Source organism: Schistocerca piceifrons, chromosome 2 (assembly GCF_021461385.2).
Source record: "Schistocerca piceifrons isolate TAMUIC-IGC-003096 chromosome 2, iqSchPice1.1, whole genome shotgun sequence".
Taxonomy (NCBI): Eukaryota; Metazoa; Arthropoda; class Insecta; order Orthoptera; family Acrididae; genus Schistocerca; species Schistocerca piceifrons.
The window spans coordinates 1,105,554,958-1,105,578,177 of NC_060139.1; the positions used below are offsets into that span (position 1 = coordinate 1,105,554,958).

The following is a 23,220-nucleotide window of genomic DNA, read 5'->3' on the forward strand; positions in this document are numbered from 1 at the left end:
GTGGGCCACTGCTTTGTCCGATTTGAGAGGTAAAGCCTGAAATTTGGTATTCTTGGCAGACTCTTGACACTGTGGATCTTGGAATATTCACTTCCCTAATGATTTCTGAACTGGAATGTCCAATGAGTCTGGCACCAATGACCATTCCATGTTCAAAATCTGTTAATTTCTGTCATGCAGCCAAAATCATGTTGGAAACCTACCCACATGAATGACCGGAGTACAAATGACTGCTCCCTTTTGTACCTTGTGTACAAGATACTACCACCACTTGTATACATGTACATCACTATCGTACAACTTCTGTCACCTCAAGACATTCTTTTCGTGATTTGTGGTGTTTAAGTCTCAGGAAAATTAGCACACAAACTGTAATAAGAAAAAAATAATAATCATTTAAGTTCCAATTCATCAGAGTAACGGGTGATCATAAATTACCCAAAAATAAATTACTTAATTGAAAAAACATGCTCCTTTTTTGAGTGATGAAACGAGGATAAAAAATTATAAATTATGAATTTCTACTACGCGAATTTTCACACATATTCATACAAGAAAAACTCAAATTACATCTTTGATGCTCGGCTTCTTAATACGGCATAGATTCACGTTTAAAGTTATTTCAAAAATATTCTCACACTTCTGAACTGAGACTGTTACACAACTTGCAACACAGAAAACCTTTAGTGCTACCTATTGAACAGTTGTTTGATATACAATACCAATATACTTCCTAACATAAAATAACTTTACATTACCTCCAGCTGGTCTTGGAGCAATAACTGAAGAACAAATTAAATTTTACTCTAACAATTTCAAATATTAACTATCACTGGTATTGTTATTTCTTATAGTTACTATCTGTCACTTTCTTTTCACTTCAAATATTTCACAGTAAAACTATTTATAGCGATAATTCAAATATACTTTCTCTAAAGTTGTTTGAATGAGCACAGTTCCATAAATTTTTGTTCTGGATGTAAATATCTGAACCATCAGCTGACCACACGCAGAATTCATTGTTTCACAATGATAGTTTTTAACCTGCCATGTGTCACGTAATACGAACAAAAGGAAACATTGTTGCAATACAACACTGTCTTGCATACCGTTCTGTACTTACAACAGAAAATAAAGGAATTAGAAATGTTAGGATCCCTAACTCTACTGTTACAATTACCATGTTATTCACCAGTTCACAATACTTCATTTCATAGCTTACTGTATAAAAATCTGAAGTGCACTTTTAATTCATGTAAGGAAATGGCCATTTTACAAAAAAAAAAAAAAAAAAAAAAAAAAAAAAAAAAAAAAAAAAAAAAAAAAACACATATTGTGAACTTTATACAGGATGGCGCAGTTCCCTCTGAACGAATGCATTATCTGGACTTCTGAAATAGAGTAAACGGCAATAACAATGGACAGTTTTATGCACTAATCGATTGTTAGCATTCTTCTGTCAGCGTTTCAGATTATTTCGTCAGTGATGTTAGACATTTCTCTCTGCAGTCTGCAAAATGAATTTCTCAATAGAGTGAAGAAATGAGATTGTGAAAGGATATGTGAAAAAAGGTTCGACTAAGTACACTCAAAAAATTTGCAGGGAGGAGTATCCAGGTAGAGAACTACTCAAAGAGAGCAATACAGACTCAGCATAAAAATTGGCAAACCTACGGATCTGTGCAAAACGTAAAACTACAAAGAATTCCTTCAGTTTGCACACCGTAAGTTACTTCACACGTTCACTGAAGAATTGTTCAGAGCCCAAAGAAGTCTACACGTAAATTGGCCCAATAGGTGCATGTAAGTAGGGGGGACCACTAACGGATATTGAAAAGTCTTAATTAGTTGCCATTTCATGTGGCTGTTGGGCAGCAATGATAGGAGGATGACAGTCAGAAACATGCAGATTACTGCTCATGGCTTTTGAATAACATCAACGGTGGTTTGTTAAACCCTTTCCATTACATCACTAGTGACGAAGCACGATTTCATCTTTCCAGTCATGTGAATTCGTAGAACACGAGACACTTGTCAATTGAGGACACTAACATTGTGTGTCAACAATCACCGGATGATGAAAAAATCAGTGTCTGGTGTGGTGTAACAGGAACATGCATCTTTGGACTAACATTTTTTTACACTATCCTCAACACGGTAGCAAACACGGAAATTTCTGATATGTTTTGCAGTAAAGTCACTGAATATGAAAGCCAATTCTACTTCTTCCAGTAAGATGCGTATCATGCCACTCATCTAAGGTGTCCCCGGAACAAGTCCACGACGTATTCACTGAGGAACAAACTGCCAGCGAACATTTACGGCCACCACTTTCGCTAGGTCTAATGACGTGATTTTTTTGCCTATGGGAACAGTTGAGGAGCAAGTTCTATGAAACAAATCGACACAAAATACAGGAACTTATAGACAACATCAGCCATGAAGTTGCTGCCACTGACATCCTAACTTTATGCTGGGTGTATCTGAAAATGCTTAGATGTGCATGGCTGTGTACTGATGTTGCAGAGGGTCACTTTCAACATCTCTATAAATGTATTTTCCACTGTATTTTACATTGTAAATAAATGCTAAATCCATTTCAGCTCTTCATTTCTGTAATTTCACTGCATTTCCTTTACACTTACACGGGGTACTTTTACATGGGTTACTTTTATCTGTGGCACCCTGCATAACTTGTCCCCATTGTTATTCATATTCTTTACACTTACTAAATGATGACATCGTCTTTTATTCTGACAGCATACCTCAATTTTTAATTTAAAGCTTGCTATTCCAATTTGATGATACATGTTTCGTAAATACAGATCCCACATGTCACGCATCCACAGATTCCTGTACTCACTGCCACCAGCAATGGCAGCGTCAGTGTCTGTACAACCTGTGTGCCATGCAGTGTGATGCCGGGGCCACCCTGATGGTTTATCTGAGCTCATTGTGTTCACTCAACAGTGTGGCCACATTCTTCATACCACCAATCAATTTTCTTGCTAGTAGATATTGAGAGTCATTCTTCAGCTATCAATTTTAATTTGATGGTCACTCCCTTAACTGATATCAAGTTGACAGATGCTTACCCAGACAGCCTATAGTACACTACATTATTTTTATGAATTTGGTTTGATTGAATCTTGTGCTATTTTTATTTGGAGATTTGTTCTTTACCATAGGGGTTCATTTCACTTTGACCTTTATGACAGACTAGTCAAACCCTGTGCCCATTGCTCTTAGGACTTATTGTTATAGATTTCATGATGGTGAAATTTATTAATACAGACATGGTCCAGCTGCCAGTCACTTATTCTGAAGTCGGGATATTTCCAGTTTTTTAATTTATGAGGTTCTCTTTAAAGCACCTAAAAAAATTTAATGCCTGATATAGTAATATTGATCAAGTTTTGGTCCATGAGATCCCAGAATTTTTGTTTCTTTCCTGTGTTTCAGTGTGTTATTATTGTAATTGGTGTGAGTGTGTACACTGATGTTTGTGTATGTCCTATTCGCAAATTTCAAAGTTAATATTGTAACTGTGGGCAACTGAAATTTAAAATTACTCAACTGTATCAATAATTATGAGATTTATTAGAAATATATTCACAAATTGTGGGCAATTTATAATGACTCATTTCATGTTAATCCTTTATAAAGTGATCCACAGACACCATCCAAGGTAAGAATTGTGTGTTTGTTCACAATGTCAGTAAAGATATTTAATTTTCCAGACAGTTATCATGATGCAATGTGAAAAATGAGATGCATTTAGATTTAGTTTAGGTTTACTTTTTTTTTTTAATGTGTGTGAATGACAGCCTACCAAAACCAAACGCTGTCTTTTCTGCAATCTATGGTCACAGTAAGAATCATAAAAGAAGATTGTATACATGGAAGAAGCCTGGAGGTACTGACAGGTTTCAGATAGATTATATAATGGTAAGACACAGATTTAGGAACCAGGTTTTAAATTGTAAGACATTTCCAGGGGCAGATGTGGACTCTGACCACAATCTATTGGTTATGAACTGGAGATTAAAACTGAAGAAACTGCAAAAAGTTGAATTTAAAGAGATGGGACCTCGATAAATTGACTAAACCAGAGTTTGTACAAAGTTTCAGGGAGAGCATAAGGGAACAATTGACAAGGAAGGGGGAAAGAAATACAGTGGAAGAAGAATGGCTAGCTTTGAGGGATGAAGTAGTGAAGGCAGCAGAAGATCAAGTAGGTAAAAAGACGAGGGCTATTAGAAATCCTTGGGTGACAGAAGAAATATTGAATTTAATTGATGAAACAAAGAAATATAACAATCCAGTAAATGAAGCAGGCAAAAAGGAATACAAATGTCTCAAAAATGAGATTGGCAGGAAGTGCAAAATGGCTAAGCAGGGATGGCTAGAGGACAAATGTAAGGATGTAGAGGCATATATCACTAGGGGTAAGATAGATATTGCCTACAGAAAAATTAAAGAGACCTTTGGAGGAAAGAGAACCACTTGCATCAATATTAAGACCTCAGATGGAAACCCAGTTCTAAGCAAAGAAGGGACAGCAGAAAGGTGGAAGGAGTATATAGAGGGTCAATATAAAGGTGATGTACTTGAGGACAATATTATTGAAATAGAAGAGGCTGTAGATGAAGATGAAATGGGAGATATGATACTGCGTGAAGAATTTGACAGAGCACTGAAAGACCTGAGTCGAAACAAGGCCCCGGAAGTAGACAACATTCCATTAGAACTACTGACAGCCTTGGGAGAGCCAGTCCTGACAAAACTCTACCATCTGATGAGTAAGATGTATGAGACAGGCGAAGTACCCTCGGACTTCAAGAAGACTATAATAATTCCAATCCCAAAGAAAGCAGGTGTTGACAGATGTGAAAATTACCGAACTATCAATTTAATAAGTCACAGATGCAAAATACTAACGTGAATTCTTTACAGATGAATGGAAAAACTGGTAGAAGCCGACCTCGGGGAAGATCAGTTTGGATTTCGTAGAAATATTGGAACACGTGAGGCAATACTGGCCATACGACTTATCTTAGAGATTCCCCCAATGACATTATAATTCTGTCAGAGACAGCAAAGGACTTGGAAGAGCAATTGAATGGAATGGACAGTGTCTTGAAGGGAGGGTATAAGATGAACATCAACAAAAGCAAAACGAGGATAATGGAATGTAGTCGAATTAAATCGGGTGATGCTGAGGGAATTAGATTAGGAAATGAGACACTTAAAGTAGTAAAGGAGTTTTGCTATTTGGGGAGCAAAATAACTGATGATGGTCGAAGTAGAGAGGATATAAAATGTAGACTAGCAATGGCAAGGAAAGCATTTCTGAAGAAGAGAAATTTGTTAACATCGAGTATAGATTTAAGTGTCAGGAAGTCATTTCTGAAAGTATTTGCATGGAGTGTAACTATGTATGGAAGTGAAACATGGAGGATAAATAGTTTGGACAAGAAGAGAATAGAAGCTTTTGAAATGTGGTGCTAGAGATGAATGCTGAAGATTACATGGGTAGTCAGATAACTAATGAGGAGGTATTGAATAGAACTGAGGATAAGAGGAGTTTGTGGCACAACTTTACTAGAGGAAGGGGTCGGTTGGTAGGACATATTCTGAGGCATCAAGGGATCACCAATTTAGTATTGGAGGGCAGCATGGAGGGTAAAAATCGTAGCGGGAGAGCAAGAGATGAATACACTAAGCAGATTCAGAAGGATGTAGGCTGCAGTAGGTACTGGGAGATGAAGCATCTTGCACAGGATAGAGTAGCATGGAGAGCTGCATCAAACCAGTTTCAGGACTGAAGACCACAACAACAACAATGGTCACAGTTGGTGGAATTCTTTATCAAATGATTTTCCACCTTTGACTTTCTAATTGGTCACCGTGAGACCAGGCTAAATCCTGAAATTACAATTCTGAATGGTATTCTGAAAGGCGATACTGAGAGAGGAACAATGATGCTACCAAACTGTGAAGAACAAATGGTTCAAATGGCTCTGAGCACTATGGGACTTAACATCTAAGGTCATCAGTCCCCCCTGTGAAGAACACTAGAAACCGAAATACATCCTCCAGCCTCGAACCCTAATACCACTGGGATGAAAATAAACAAGAGTTGGCCAAGGGAGGCTTCTACGAGAGAAGAAAGGAGTCGTACACAGGAAAGTGGAAGCAATGCTGGAGTCAGCTCAGGGCCACGCAGTTGTCATACATGTACTCCTGACACTGGAATCCCCTGGGTATTTTACTAAAATACACTTGCGTAGATGACACATTCTCTGCATTTTGGTTTTGTATATGATAATATTTTTTTTACTACAATATCAGAAATAAAATTAACACACATACAAATAAAAATGTGGTGAGGGTATAACCCAAGCAACTGTCCTTCGATGTAAATAGTTAACGTGTTATTGGCACACAGTTAAACAATACATTTCAATTACTTACTCTTTGTGGCAGATGTCACATGGGAATTTAGGCTTCACCTGGTCTGGCAAATGACACTTGCTGTGCAGGTACAGTGAGCTGAACTGCTTGAAAGCTTTGCCACATTGTGGACACACGTGTGGTCTCGCATCAGTGTGTACTGTGCTGTGGGACTGCAGCACCGTCTTCTGAGAGAAACACTTGCCACATTCTTCACACCTGAAAAATATTGCAAAAATTCTGTCTGCAGCTTTTAAACAAAAACCACTAACGAGCATATCGACAGAAAATCTGAGACCTCGTATTATACGTATGCCGGTATAGATCGTCATTCACCTAATAATAGAGGAGCTGCCAAGTGACAGACGGGTATAATAAACTGGTTAATTTGCAGACTGAGTCCTGTGCCAGTACGGAAGTCGTGTATGACGGAACACAAAGAGTCGGGTTAAACAGTGCATCAATTATAAGATCATCAGAGATGGAGCGCAAGCTCAGATCGAACAATGTGAGGATTGGACGTCACAAAGAAAAGCAACTAGTATCTTCCCCCCTCTGAAAGCACAATCCTGGTATTTACTTTAATCAGTTTACAGAAATCACTGAAAACATAATTCCAGATAGCCCAGTCAGCTTTTTCCCCAATAAGAGAACAGTGCACTAACAGTGCTCAGCAGATAAGGGACCACTAACAATGATGATAAGGTAGGAAAATGGAATTCACACAGGTGGAAGATGGAATACCTGGAGTAAGAGACAAGATAAAGACATAAGAAAAGAATAAAATTAATGAATTGAGATGGAGTAGAAAAATAAAAGTGGGAGCGTAAGGCTGGTGTGGAGCCACCAGAGGGTGAAATAGAACGAGAACAGGTGAGGAGGTGAGGTCAGGCATGAAGCACATGTTCCCAGCTGCACAGAGAAAATCTTAGCTCGGACAAGAAGTACATGGAGAAGGGCAGAAAGAAGGGTGGGGATATAAAGTCACACCTGTTGTGAAGTGGCCACTGAAGTCTTATCTCACTATGTTGAGGAGCACGTTCCACAGCTAAAGGGTATAATAAGTCTCAGGCCTAACTATGCAGAAGGCGAGTGCCCCTTTTGTACAACACAGTACAACACAGAACTGGAGAAACAGAATCATATTTCCCATCAAGGTCAAACTTCTTTTGCCTGTGACTTTAAATGGTTCATTTTATTCCCACTATCATTACTAACTCTGCCTGGAGAAACAGAATCATATTTCCCATCAAGGTCAAACTTCTTTTGCCTGTGACTTTAAATGGTTCATTTTATTCCCACTATCATTACTAACTCTGCCTTCAATCACTGCTACTGATCTCCACCCCTGTCTCACTTGTCTGCCAACTGCCTCCCGGTCAGTCCCTGTCACTGTCATCTGCTAAATGGCTACCTGTAAAAGCAATGTAAACCACATTAATCATAACTGAAACAATCTGAGCACCTCAATGAAAGGCTACTGCCAAACGAAGGCCATAAACTGACTATGTGACCGAATTTCAAAACTGTACAGCACAAAATACTGTCATGCGGCTTCAACAACTGCTTTGCGACCTATGCCACAAACACCGTCCATCCTATCACGAGCCTTTCTGAATCGTGCAGGTGACAACTAACCCCGATTTCCATGACTTCTGTCAGTGTCTGTGCCTGCCTGACACCTGTCTCGACCAACTCTACACCCCTTCTCCCATTCCTGTGTTGGCTTTACACTCCCCTAGTTACTCTGTATTCTACCGTAGCTCACAGAGTTCTTTGTTCCTTCAAAGTTTTCCTCTACTCTGGATCACTCACCTTCCACTCCAACTTCTACCCCCTTACTCAATTTTCACTCTTTCACTCTTGCTCTGCTGTCTGTCTCCCTACGTAGGTACCTACCAACTTTGCTACACAATCTTACAGGTTGTAAACTAATAGTATACTCCATAGCTCTTTCCTGCCTTATTCCTCCCTCTTGCCAGTCCACCCACCCATTTCTATTTCCTCTCCAGTTCTATTTCCTCACCACACAGCACAATCAAGGTCACTAATCACTCCACACAACATGCAGAGCAGGAGACAGAACACACACACACACACACACACACACACACACACACACACAGAGAGAGAGAGAGAGAGAGAGAGAGAGAGAGAGAGAGAGAGAGAGAGAGAGAGAGTTTTTAATTTCTGACAATGGACTTCGTTCTATAGCTGTGGAATTCATCATTTCTACTTGCCTGTCCATTCTTCAGTGTTCCTTTTATTTGGTGAAAATGCTGTATACTCTCTCACATTTTACATCAGTCATACAGGCACAAGAATAGAGAATTATATTTTTCTTGTTGCCAAACACATGAACAAAATAACAATTTAAGTACAATTAATAGAAGATGCCTGACTTGGTGGTCCAGATTTAAATAATGTCAAAATGAAATCTGTAATATAAAACAGAATTAAATTAACTGTTCTTATTTCACAATGCAACAGCAGATAAAACTTGTAACAATATTAATAACAGGAACGATTGATATCACTGTTAATAAAACAATGGAGTTGTGGTGCTTATCTGCAACTCAGCATCTCCTCATGTGATGATATAACTGTTATGAATTTGAAACCGACAACAAGTCAATAAAACATTCATTTGGTGAAATCCCAAATCAGCAGGGGAACATTGTTTTTTAAAGGTGATGTGTATATTGGAGGAGGAGTTCTGTCAAACAGTTAACTGTGCCGAATGTGACCCTAACAGTTAGCCAATTAGTGACGTTAACCTACCAATACTACAAAGTAAGGCGAGGGTTGCCGACAGAGTCACACAGAAAAACTGTTGTGAAATGTATCCCAGTCTACAGTTTTTATGCATTAAAGTGATCCACAAATCTCATTACACGGATGGCGTGCATTCGTCGGGATCTCTTACAGCCAAATGACGGTCAGTATGAAGGCCTCAAAGAATTAGTCAAGTCTACTTGTAAATTGAGGTAAAATTGTCATTGACCAAAAAGTTGGTGTCAAACACCTCAGTGTTTTACTGGCTACAGTGCTGTGGGGAGAAGTAAACTGTTGGCATTGTCTGACTTTTCAACTGACTTACACAGCCAGTTATAGAAAGACCTACTGTTTTAATAAAAACTCCAAATAACAGCACAACTTGGAAGTTTGCACATTAACAAACAAAGTCATTGGAGAAACGAGTGATAGGTCACAGATGAAAAAGGTAGGAGTAAGTAGGTACTGAACTGCAGATCTTTTGATCAGTGGTATGACACTTTGGCAGAGAACCGTTTTATTTATTATGGGGAACTGTATGCTTGTTACTTTTTAGAAGCACATATTTTCTTATCACATGTTACAAGGACTCCTAAGAACTGAACACATTTTCTTTGCTCAGCCCCCATCATACCTCATGTAACTGGGTTACCATCACATCCACTGAGCAGGAATAGCTATATTTGGTACAAAAAGAAATTTAGTGATAATCCACCAGAACTATCACTGACATTGGAATGTGAAACTGAAGAAGACAGTGCAGAGCTGCGTGTTCAAAGTTGTTGATGTGTTGAATTTGAGCATTTCTATTGTAGCCTCTAATATACCTCTCCTTAAATGCCCACACAAGATAAGAAACACAGGAAGAACATGGTATGTACAAAGAAAATTGAAAGAACTTGAAACAAGCTTTACTCAAGCAAGATCTTGAAAACTTTGTGAAGTGTATATGGTAGATGCAGTTGGTGCAGAACCTGATGATTGTGACATGTGCACCCAATGTGATGTGCATTTTCAAAACCTGAACACTGCTGTCTCGGCAGGTGCCTATACTGACACGGTACAACTACTGACACAGATACCAGGTAGCTACTCAAAGCACCCCGTACACAAATACATACCCACTTCCTCACATTATTTAATTTCAGAAGCTCATAAAATAAAGAATAAAAAACGTATTTGGGCTCGCCCAGATTTCTATTGTGAAAATCTACTGCAAGATGATATGCTTGATGCTGCTTTAGAATATTATCTAAGCCCTAATCAGGCTGATGCTATTTCTGCTAGGAAAAATGGTGAAAAAGTTAGAAGGTAAAAACCAACAGTGGAAACTCCATGTAGGAATATCAACAATGTATGAGCTGAGCTGCCCAAGTTGGCTGTCATGTATGCTTGAGGTGTGCTTGCTTATGTGTACAAATGGCGTGTGTTTCTTTCTTTCTCTTTTGCTTATGAAGACTGTGGCCAAAAGCTTTGTTAAGTGTCTTTTAATTGCGACTCTATGCAACTTAACACGCCTTCTTTATGGTATGCAACAATATATCTTTTCCTACATTGTTAAAGAGGTAAATAGATATATAACAAGATCAGTAAGAGAATCATTTCCCAATGAAAAAGTAGAACCCAAATTTAAAAGCTGACCTCACAAAATTTTACTTCTTACGACCAAAATGAGTCGAATGCCAGCCAGTGAAGAAAGTATACACTTATTTGTTGCACCATACGTAGTGTCACAGGGAAGAAGTACACAGAGATGGAACTGAAGCTCTTGCGTATATGTCGAGAGCCACAAGATAAATGTCGGTTGCGTGAGTGTGCACTGTGTCCTGGTGGTGAAGGGATGACCGTTGAAGCGTTACACCTTCAGCATTCTGAAATTACATAACCTATGCATTGTGGGAGTGAGGACAGCTGGTCAACAAAACAGTGGAGCTACGGGAGTTTGTTACAGAGGTTAGGTACTTGGTCGTGAAAGGAGTAGCTTGTCATTATATCCACAGCATTCAGAGACAGGCCGTAGCAGAAGTAAAATCAACCAGTTTCCAGAATACTGACACATTAGTTCTTCATTTCAACTTTGCTGAGAACTGGTCTGTTGCTTTGCAGAATGAAGTTCAAAGTTACCATTGGCACACAACACAAGTGTCAATATTCACATGTGTTGCCCACTTCCTTGGTACATCACACTGTTTTGCTACCGTGTGATCTCATTCGTGACAGTGCACATGCATGCTATGTTGTCAGCATAACTGATGATATAGCATCTGTATGCCACATATTTCCTATACAAGTGTATGTGACTGATGGTGCTGCATCTCATTTTAAAAACCACTTTAAGCTTAATGAAATTGGAAAACACAGTACAGGAATTACAATAAAAAACTGGATATTTAAGCAACAGATCATGGAAAAAGTGCATGTGATGGGGTAGGAGGTCTATGTAAACATCTTGCAACAAGATTTAATATCCAGCATGAAGCTGTTGATGATGTAAGAGATGCTACTGAATTTCTACAGACCATATCAAAATTACTACAAAACACGAAACTCTTATTTATAAATGAAAGCACATTAGGTGAATTCTATTGAAAAAAAAGGACAAAAATGGTCTGCTGTGAAGACAGTGATAGGAATTCAGACAAGTCACTGCTGGGTTGCATCCTGGAGCGGCACATATGAGGATCATTCAATAATTAAAGAGACAAATTGGTCTGGAGAAAAAAACTGTTAGTAGGGCAAGTTTAGTACTTTTATGGCTTTAAGTTGGCATCACTAGGATGAGCCCTGATCATCTGATGTATCAACATTGTTTTGTTTATAAATGCAAAAATACATTTCAAGATGGTGAGTCCGCTTGAAACGTACACATTAGTTGAACAACATTCTGCTATTCGTTTTTTACTTGCTGAGGGTGAGAAACCTGTGAATATATACCGTAGAATGTCTAAAGTTTATGCTGAAGGTTATACGAATAGTGCAAATTTTTAAAGTGGGTAGAGCAGTTCAATCATGGTATCGACTCAGTGACTAACGAAAACCATTCTGGCCGACCAGTTGCAGTTTCAACTCCCACACTTGAAAGTCGAATTGATGACATTATTCATGCCGACCGCCATGTGACTGTGGAAATGATAGTTGATAAGGTTCAGGTTAGTACTGGTGCAGTTCATAACATTATCCATAACAAGCTGAAGTACCGCAAAACATGTGCAAGATGGGTCTCAAAGGAGTTGATGCAGCTATACAATGAAACAAGGTTGAGAGTGTGCTCAGAGCTGAAGGAATGTTATGAAAGAGAAGGTGAAGACTTCCTCAACAAAATTTTAACTTGTGATGAAACTTGGGCCAGAATCAAAAAGACAAACCGTGGAGTGGAAACACAACAACTCACCTGGCAAGAAAAAATTCAAAACCAAAGCATCAACAGGAAAAGTCATGTTGATGGTGGTTTGGGATGCTAAAGGTCCACTTTTTGTGATTATCCCAAAGAGCAGCATACAATGAACACCCAATACTACTTGGTTTTGCTTTTGGACAAGGTGAAGAGAGAGACGCTGTGGATCTCAAAGTAGAGGTGTGATTCTCCAGCAAGGCAATGCGCGTCCTCATATTGCTCAACTAACATGTGAAACCATTGACAAAATGGGCTGGCAAGTACTGCCTCATCCCTCTTACAGTCCTGATTTAGCACCTAGTGGTTTCCATTTGTTTTGTGGACCGAAGGAGGCATTACATGGGAAGAGGTTCCAGGACAATGAGGATGAGATAAAATTTGTGGGGAATTGGTTCAAACATCAAGATAAAGAGTTCCATGCAGCTTGTAGCCCGTTGGAACAAGTGCACAAATGTTCAAGGGGATTGTGTTGAGCAGTAGAAAAAGTATTGTTTTGAAAAAATAGAAATGCAGAGGTATCAGTATGCTTTAGAAGACTTTGTTGCGAGCAACTTTATTCCTTGTGTACCAATGAAAACAATCAATTTTTGACAAAATAATCAGTTTATGCAAAATAAAATATCCAATTGGATTATTCATTTCTTGTGTGAGTGGGACAAATGATTAGTGTCTCTGACGAGCTGCAAGATGTCACCATCTGCTTCATGACACCTCATGGTCTGGGAAATTCTTTCAAATGGCTATCATCAAAAACTTAGTGTGCAGTTCCCATTTCCTAATTACTGCTCTGGGATCATCCTTGTCAATGTGCAAATTCATCTCAGCTCTACAAGTTCAACGACGAGAAAAAAAAAAGCAAATGAACTCATCCCAACAGTGCAGTGTTAACTGTTACAGTGTAGGCCATTTTAATTGGTTGGTTGGTTGGTTTGTTTGGGGAAGGAGACCAGACAGCGTGGTCATCGGTCTCATCGGATTAGGGAAGGATGGGGAAGGAAGTCAGCCGTGCCCTTTCAGAGGAACCATCCCGGCATTTGCCTGGAGTGATTTAGGGAAATAACAGAAAACCTAAATCAGGATGGCCGGATGCGGGATTGAACCGTCGTCCTTCCGAATGCGAGTCCTGTGTGTAACCACTGCGCCACCTCGCTCGGTAGGCCATTTTAATTCCTGGTATCTCATAAAGAAGTAAAATCATGACAGAAGACAATGAAAATTCGTGAATAATATCAGAACCATAAAAATGTACACTTATGTTCAGAGGGGGGAGGGGGGTGAAACAGAACCCTTTGGACGACCAGTACCCATGCTGAACTGAGGTGACTGAAATGCTAATTGCTAATCTTTTTCTACAGAACATACTAATGTACATGCAATTTTTAGAATATTCAGAATCATGGTTTTAGAGAAAACAATTGATAATGAATCAAAAAATTTCAGATTCTCTCATTTTATATAGAGATATTTTGATGGTTTAAGATTTCAGGATTACTTAGCGGTCTTTCCATTTTATCATTTATCAAGACAGGTAACTCTGTGTGACTATTCATATTTCCAAACATAATTTTGAAGTTTGCTTAAAGTTACAAATTTTCATAGCTTATTTTTCCAAACTAAAATGAATAAAAGCAAGAAGAGTGTATGTGTAAATCATGTCTGATATTATTGTGAATGAGGTTTTTATTTTAAAACTTTCCCTTTTGTTACTACATTTTCACAAATGCTCTCATTTAGAGAGATCTATAATGTTTTAACAAATCATCAGAAAATCAAAATGTTTTAGTTTCTGAAAGGTGGGTGTGTCAGACCCACCATACTTGCTCCGGACACTGCGAGAGGGCTGTACAAGCAATGATCACACGCACGGCACAGCGGACACACCAGGAACCGCGGTGTTGGCCGTCGAATGGCGCTAGCTGCGCAGCATTTGTGCACCGCCGCCGTCAGTGTCAGCCAGTTTGCCGTGGCATACGGAGCTCCATCGCAGTCTTTAACACTGGTAGCATGCTGCGACAGCGTGGACGTGAACCGTATGTGCAGTTGACGGACTTTGAGCAAGGGCGTATAGTGGGCATGCGGGAGGCCGGGTGGACGTACCGCTGAATTGCTCAACACGTGGGGCGTGAGGTCTCCACAGTCTACGCAGTGCCGTAGGGGACTGCACCGCCACTTCCCAGCAAATTAGGGACACTGTTGCTCCTGGGGTATCGGCGAGGACCATTCGCAACCGTCTCCATGAAGCTGGGCTACGGTCCCGCACACCGTTAGGCCGTCTACCGCTCACGCCCCAACATCGTGCAGCCCGCCTCCAGTGGTGTCGCGACAGGCGTGAATGGAGGGACGAATGGAGACATGTCGTCTTCAGCGATGAGAGTCACTTCTGCCTTGGTGCCAATGATAGTCGTATGCGTGTTTGGCGCCGTGCAGGTGAGCGCCACAATCAGGACTGCATACGACCGAGGCACACAGGGCCAGCACCCGGCATCATGGTGTGGGGAGCGATCTCCTACACTGGCCGTACACCACTGGTGATCGTCGAGGGGACACTGAATAGTGCACGGTACATCCAAACCGTCATCGAACCCATCGTTCTACCATTCCTAGACCGGCAAGGGAACTTGCTGTTCCAACAGGACAATGCACGTCCGCATGTATCCCGTGCCACCCAATGTGCTCTAGAAGGTGTAAGTCAACTACCCTGGCCAGCAAGATCTCCGGATCTCTCCCCCATTGAGCATGTTTGGGACTGGATGAAGCGTCGTCTCACGCGGTCTGCACGTCCAGCACGAACGCTGGTCCAACTGAGGCGCCAGGTGGAAATGGCAGGGCAAGCCGTTCCACAGGACTACATCCAGCATCTCTACGATCGTCTCCATGGGAGAATAGCAGCCTGCATTGCTGCGAAAGGTGGATATACACTGTACTAGTGCCGACATTGTGCATGCTCTGTTGCCTGTGTCTATGTGCCTGTGGTTCTGTCAGTGTGATCATGTTATGTATCTGACCCCAGGAATGTGTCAATAAAGTTTCCCCTTCCTGGGACAATGAATTCACGGTGTTCTTATTTCAATTTCCAGGAGTGTATTTTTCTCAAAACACTTTAAAATAATGATTTTACACATTCACTTTTGACCTGCATAATTTGAGATGAAATCATCCAAAAGTACACAGGGTGGGAGGAAGGGGAGGGTGTAGGAGGGGGAGGGTGTGGGAGGGAGGGAGGGAGAGAGAGGGAGGGGGCAGAGAGAGAGAGAGGGAGGGGGGGGGGGGAGAGAGAGGGAGGGGGATGAGAAGCTCAGGTGTACCGAGAGAAGATGGTGTTACGCCTATTTAAATGGTTTTGAGATTGACTTCTCAAAAGCGTCCTCCCACCATACATGGTCACCTTCTGTTGTCCCCTCAATTTTCACAAAATGCTTATCAAAATGTACAACACACCATCCCGGCAATCGTTTACACTGCAAAACCAGCTCTGCGAATCCCCCACTGCCATTTACTCCAGCCTCACTACTGGCAAAATATACAATGGTAATGGCAAAGCAACTTACAAAACAACTCATATTGCCTAGCAGCAAGCTAGTTTTGACCACACAGCTCTTTAAATACAGATGACAACTGACAACCAGCAGAGCAGACAAATGGACATAACAAGAACTGTCTGTCTTGGTGGCATCCAGTACCAAGATAAGATGCAGCAAGTGCTCTAGAACAGGAGTAGAGAGATTTCAGAGCCTACTACATTATGTATGTCAATAGGTTTCTTTTGTACAACACTGGTTTCCCTGCTTTCTGGTAATGGGGAACTCTTTATCAGAGACCTCTTCTCATCCCTTTGGACTTAACCTCAGTTATTCTAACCAGCCTTACCTTTTCCTATATGGTGTTATAGTCTCCCCCCCCCCCCCCCCCCCCCCCCCACCCACCCTTTGCGACTACTCACATTTCAGCTCACAGACAGTACTAGAGGACTGTGCCTAGCAAAGCTCTGTGGTGTTCAAATTGAACTTTTTTTATATAAAAAAGACTGTGTTTCAATGATATTTGCTTTATTTCAAATGGCATTTAGTAGAATAATTAGCCATGACCAGGACAAAAATGTGCCTTTCTGAATCACTTTTTATGGCATGTAAATAGTTTCTTCCTTCTGAGCTTATGTAAATATATTTTCAATCACAAACAAATAATACCATTACATAGTCCAATCTGGTGATCTGTGCATTTGCATCCTGCCAACCAATTAAGTTCCACTATGTGCTATAATGGACCACAATGCCATACAGAATAGTTGTCAGTATGGTCAGTCCTACAGAACGAATTACTGAAAACTATACAGGGGTGTGGTCTTAGTTTTTACTCTTCTGACTCAATGTACAGAGTGGCAAATGAAGTATGTAACACCTTAACGAACTATTGAAAAATTTGTCACGAGCAACAGGACTATGTTTCTTTCCACTAAGACACTGTGCAAAGCATCTAATCGTTGTTGTTTTTGTGGTCTTCAGTCCTGAGACTGGTTTGATGCAGCTCTCCATTCTACTCTATCCTGTGCAAGCTTCTTCATCTCCCAGTACCTACTGCAACCTACATCCTTCTGAATCTGCTTAGTGTATTCATCTCTTGGTCTCCCTCTACGATTTTTACCCTCCACGCTGCCCTCCAATACTAAACTGGTAATCCCTTGATGCCTCCGAACATGTCCTACCAACCTACCAACCCTTCTTCTAGTCAAGTTGTGCCACAAACTTCTCTTCTCCCCAATCCTATTCAATACTTCTCATTAGTTATGTGATCTACCCATGTAATCTTCAGCATTCTTCTGTAGCACCACATTTCGAAAGCTTCTATTCTCTTCTTATCCAAACTATTTATCGTCCATGTTTCACTTCCATACATGGCTACACTACACACAAATACTTTCAGAAACTTAAACCTAACAAATTTCTCTTCTTCAGAAATGCTTTCCTTGCCACTGCCAGTCTACATTTTATATCCTCTCTACTTCGACCATCATCAGTTATTTTGCTCCCCAAATAGCAAAACTACTTTACTACTTTAAGTGTCTCATTTCCTAATCTAATTCCCTCAGCATCACCCGACTTAATTCAACTACATTCCATTATCCTTGCTTTGCTTTTGTTGATGTTCATCTTATATCCTCCTTTCAAGACACTGTCCATTCCGATCAACTGCTCTTCCAAGTCCTTTGCTGTCTCTGACAGAATTACAATGTCATCGACGAACCTCAAAGTGACTTCTGACCCGGAAATTATTAGAAGAACCTCAAAGTTTTTATTTCTTCTTCATGGATTTTAATACCTACTCCGAATTTTTCTTTTGTTTCCTTCACTGCTTGCTCAATATACAGACTGAATAACATCGGGGAGAGGCTACAACCCTGTCTCATTCCCTTCCCAACCACTGCTTCCCTTTCATGTCCCTCGACTCTTATAACTGCCATCTGGTTTCTGTACAAATTGTAAATAGCTTTTCGCTCCCTGTATTTTACCCCTGCCACCTTCAGAATTTGAAAGAGAGTATTCCAGTCTAAGTCTACAAATGCTAGGAATGTAGGTTTGCCTTTCCTTAATCTGGTTCCTAAGATAAGTCGTAGGGTCAGTATTGCCTCACGTGTTCCGATATTTCTACGGAATACAAACTGATCTTCCCCGAGGTCTGCTTATACCAGTTTTTCCATTCGTCTGTAAAGAATTCGTGTCAGTATTTTGCAGCCGTGACTTATTAAACTGATAGTTTGGTAATTTTCACATCTGTCAACACCTGCTTTCTTTAGGATTGGAATTATTATAGTCTTCTTGAAGTCTGAGGGTACTTCGCCTGTTTCATACATCTTGGTCGCCAGATGGTAAAGTTTTGTCAGGACTGGCTCCCCCAAGGCTGTCAGTAGTTCTAACGGAATGCTGTCTACTCTTGGAGCTTTGTTGCAACTCAGGTCTTTCAGTTAACTGACAAATATATCATATCAGTTATACTTTAAACAGAAAAAACTATTATGTGTTCAGGAGAGCATACCTGAAAATGTGTGATTTCAAAATGTAACCTGTTCACCACAACAAAAGGACACAACAATTAATTTCAATTAAGAAAGGGAATGACATACAATGCTGTACATACCTAAATTTCTTTGGATTGCCATGAAGCTTCACGTGTCTTGCAAAACTTCGGTATCTCGTATAAACCTTGGCGCACTGAGAACACTTGAAATTTGGTGGTTGGTTGTGCTCAGTCTGATGATGGGACCGCAGCTCCTGCAGACTGCTTAGCACAGCTGTGCAGTCTGTGCACTGCCACGAATATCCGTCCATAACAGTCTTTGGTCTGGGCTTTGCTTCCCCATCTTTTTTTTTCCTTGATGACCCACTCTTCTTTTTTAGAGCCTTCCCTTCAGACATGTTTTCTTCCTCACTATTTTCTTCCTTAATTCCACAAAATTCCTCATTTTCAGGGTTACGTTCAGGTTCTATAGGTTTGAGATCTTCAATTTCACTATTTTCCTTCTCTTTCTTTTCTGTTCTAGTTTCCTTCACCATAAGCAGCCTCTGCTCGAGTGGAATTCGTTCTTCTGAAATTGACCTCTCCCTCCTCATTGACCGTTCTTTAACAGAATTCTTAGATTTAGATGGGACACCATCTTTCACTGAAGTTTTATCTCGAACTGCCAATCGCTCCTTCATCGGAGCCGTTCGCTTAACAGGAACACACCGTTTTCGTCGAGAAGAAGCTGATGAACCAGTTTCTGTAATTATTAAAGATAAATGGCATATTTTTAGACATGTTTTTGGCACAAGAAATATTTATAATTATTTCACAAAACAAGTACGCAAAGTTTATGTCAGATGCTAAACATTAAAAAAGGAATGTTTGAAAGAAGCGAGGTAGAAGGTCCAGTGTGATGTACAAACTTATTAATTTTGTGTGGCTTTATGAAAGATGTACTGTCTATTCTCCTTTTGTCTGTGAACTGGATATTACATGTAGCATCAGGTGTTAAGTGATCATTGTGGATTTGGCAAGCACATATCCATTTTCTACAGTGCACCATAGTCTCGGTTTACGATACAGTGCAACAGAAGTGTAGGCCTATACAAATGCGAAGTTCGCAGCAGCCCATTTGATACTTGTATTAGACTATAGTAATGGCATGCCATTCAAGGATTGTACTGGGAAAAGTTTTCAGACACAAATGTCCTGACAGGATTATGTCTGAAGGGATTTGGGACGTTTAAGGCCACTGATTCCAACTATGGGAGACACAGAAGGATCAGGACACTGCAATTAGGCAAGGCAATTCTTCACAAAGCTGACAATCATCCTAGTGTCAGCATAATACAAGTAACTGCAGAAATAATGTTGATCACATGACTTCCATGTCGATATTGTGGAGGGCTGTGAAACTGTATGCAATTAGTGCATTCGGGATTCAGTGTGGCGGCATGTCGACATCTTAACTGTACCTGTAGTGGTACATCGTATGATGACGCACCACTGTGTAGCTTTACCACCCCCACAATACATCATACGATATGTTTACAATTTTTTTTATACATTTTAATAATTTTTACAACTGGAGCAATTTAAAATAAGAACTACAAAGTGTTTGTTGTATACTTCTTTGAGCGACACAGAGATCGAGGGAGAGCTGGCCCATATCACTAACGCCGATTTGCAGTAGGTTGGGGTTGTGTTGTTTGGGGAAGGAGACCAGACAGCGAGGTCATCGGTCTCATCGGATTAGGGAAGGACGGGGAAGGAAGTTGGCCGTGCCCTTTGAAAGGAACCATCCTGGCATTTGCCTGGAGCGATTTAGGGAAAGAGGGAGAGCTGGCAGATGTCCTTTGGGCAGCACAGGGATTTCACATCACCAGATAAAATCTTAACTGTATTAACAGCCATGTACTGTGAGAAGAATCCTGCATCTATGCTCTGTTCTGCAACCATTGTTCTAATAGTGTAAAAAGTAACTGATTATGCAAATGTTCTTCTGAGTTCAGTATCCGTTTGAACCAAACTTGCTCATTCATAAATGTTATTACAGGACTTAAAGTTTTAATATGTTGTGAAAATAAAACTGCTTGAAGTTTTTTGAGGTAAAAAGTATTACTGATGTTTTGGATTTCAGGACCTTTATTTTCAAGACAGCATATATAAAGACAAATATTGGCTCTTTGTTATTTTCATGTGTGCTATCATGACTAATTGAAGTTGTTTATTTTGAAATGAAAATTAACTGGACAGTGAATTTTAAGAAAATGATCTGGTAAATTGGTTTGGAAACCAAATAAAATACAATAAAAATAGCACAAGTTACTAATATCTCTGGGCTTACAATACTACAACAGAAGAGAATATTATACATTATTTCAACATTTTTTGTCTGAAAAATGCTCAATGAGAATGCATCTGAAAAAAATTAGAATTCTGTAAACAATAATAGACCTACAAATAGAGATTAACAAAAGCTGCTGTGTGGCAGTGTTACCATATCTATGGTTCTTATGGTTACATAAATAGATTACAAAATGCTTTAATATGAAAGTTCTACTACAAAAAGACTGAATCATTGTGCCTCTTTTCAATCTAAGAAATATTAGAATGAACCTGTGAACAAAACATACGTCAGAAAAAAGTGATTTACGTCCAATAACAGTGAAGCTATTATAATTTTGAAAGTTGAATGCTAACTCAGCATGTCACACAAATATGCTTACTCTTCTTACAGGGGTCATGATACTTTATAAAGAAGACCATTTTGGACATTTCATTTGAGGACGAGTTTCATGCTGTATGCATTCTTATGATTAGCACACTGTGAAGAGCTGTAGAAAATGAGTTCTAATGTGGTAATAAATATTTCCGGACTTGTGTCTGCCTAACATAATTTTCTTCTCCTGTATGGAAAAAAATAAAGATTGGAATGAAACAGTATTTTTAAGATCTTGGGAAAAGTAATCAACAGTTTTAAACCATGAAAAACTTACAGATGATCTTATGCTAGAAGTGTGCTTCTTTTGTTCTTTCCCCAATAAATGATAACATGTGCATTAAGAAGATACCCTAGAGCGTGCAGGTGCACATGCCGGTGTTCTCGACACAGTGATACAGAGACAAGACACAACCAGTAGGGCTGTGATAATGAAACATAAACACCACTCACACATTAAGTCTTAAGCCTGTTCCGACTGCTGCCTACAAGGCAGTACGAGGAGCCATCCATGATAACAAGACACGTGATCAGCATAACACCGATCTCTCCAGCAGTATTGTATGTATCTCGTGCTGTTGAGACACATATCTGTTACTTTTTTTTATTATTCTTACTATTTTTTAAATTTGTTGTGCACTTCCTTTTAATGAATAGGACTGTCGACACAAATCACACTTGGCTTTATTTCCTAGTTTGTTTCAGAGAAAAATCATATCATTTGCTTCTTGTCCACAACACAATGAGAAAACGCACTAAATTTATTATTATAAACTTGTATGAATAGTAGGAATAAAGAGGCATCATAAAACAGAATGAAGGTCTCCCCTCAGCTCATATCACAATTTAACTTTATTATCACTCTGAACACTTTGTAAGAGATGTAGGTACCAAATTAATTTATGTCAGAGACATACAGTTCCTGTACAAGTCACTCATGCCATCTATCGGTGCCATATGGTGTTTGAATTCACAGGTCAATGAAATGTATTTGGCAGCAAGGAATTGGGAGCTTATGAATACCACTGACATGGCCCGAGCTAAACAAGAGCTGCGTGCGGGGGAAAAAAATGTGGTGAGTGTCAAAATGTATTTGGCACAATTGACATTGCACACTGAGAATAAGAAATTTACGGAATTTCAAAACTACAGAGTTTGCATGGAGACATACAGAGAAGAAGACATATGAGTACCAAAAATTTTCTCTCTCTCTCTCTCTCTCTCTCTCTCTCTCTCTCTCTCTCTCTCTCTGAGTCCACTGAGGGCAATGAATTGGAGGAATATGGAAGCTACCGATTTGGCCCACATCAAACATGAACTATGTGCGAGAGAGGAAATGTATGAGTAATGAAATGTTTCAGGCAGTAATGAAATGGTACTCGGTTTCTTGTGGCACACTTATTACTCAGTAACAAAATATGTACAATACAGCTGCAGTAATGAGTTTTGCCCACTGGTGGTGTATCTGCATCAGTTGTACCTGAGTTGCCAGGTGTTTATTGTTTTACTGAACCGTTTGGTATTTCAGGCCCATGTTCAGTGTTCGGTATATAAGTCTGAGAGGTTTGGTATTTTTATAATTCCGTATAGCTAATATATTTATTCATTTGGAAAATCAAGTCATTAAATATTTGGTGGGGTGTTGGCAGCTGGTGCATGCTGCATTTGTTACCTCGACTGGCCGCTGTGTTGTCCGTCTCTCTGTTTCACTGCTTTCAGCTGCCAGCCTATGCTGCACACAGATTTATTAGTTGAACCTCAGGGTTGAACGCCGTTGCATTCTGATTTTATTTTGCGCAGTGTTTCATACACATATCTGACCTAAAAATGTGTATACAAGCATCAAAGGTGGTGGGTACTGAAGAAGCCATTGACA

The 23,220-nt window shown here is 39.9% G+C and overlaps 1 protein-coding gene across 1 annotated transcript in view; it reads right to left on the reverse strand.

The window, feature by feature from the left end:
- Positions 1-23,220, reverse strand: part of LOC124776430 (zinc finger protein 879-like) — a 375,801-nt gene that overhangs the window by 195,101 nt on the left and 157,480 nt on the right. The window contains exons 4-5 of the mRNA XM_047251425.1: positions 18,758-19,379; positions 6,478-6,675 (exon numbers count right to left, since the gene is read on the reverse strand). Coding sequence (XP_047107381.1) covers positions 6,478-6,675; positions 18,758-19,379 — 820 coding nt within the window. The remainder of the gene's footprint in view (positions 1-6,477; positions 6,676-18,757; positions 19,380-23,220) is intronic.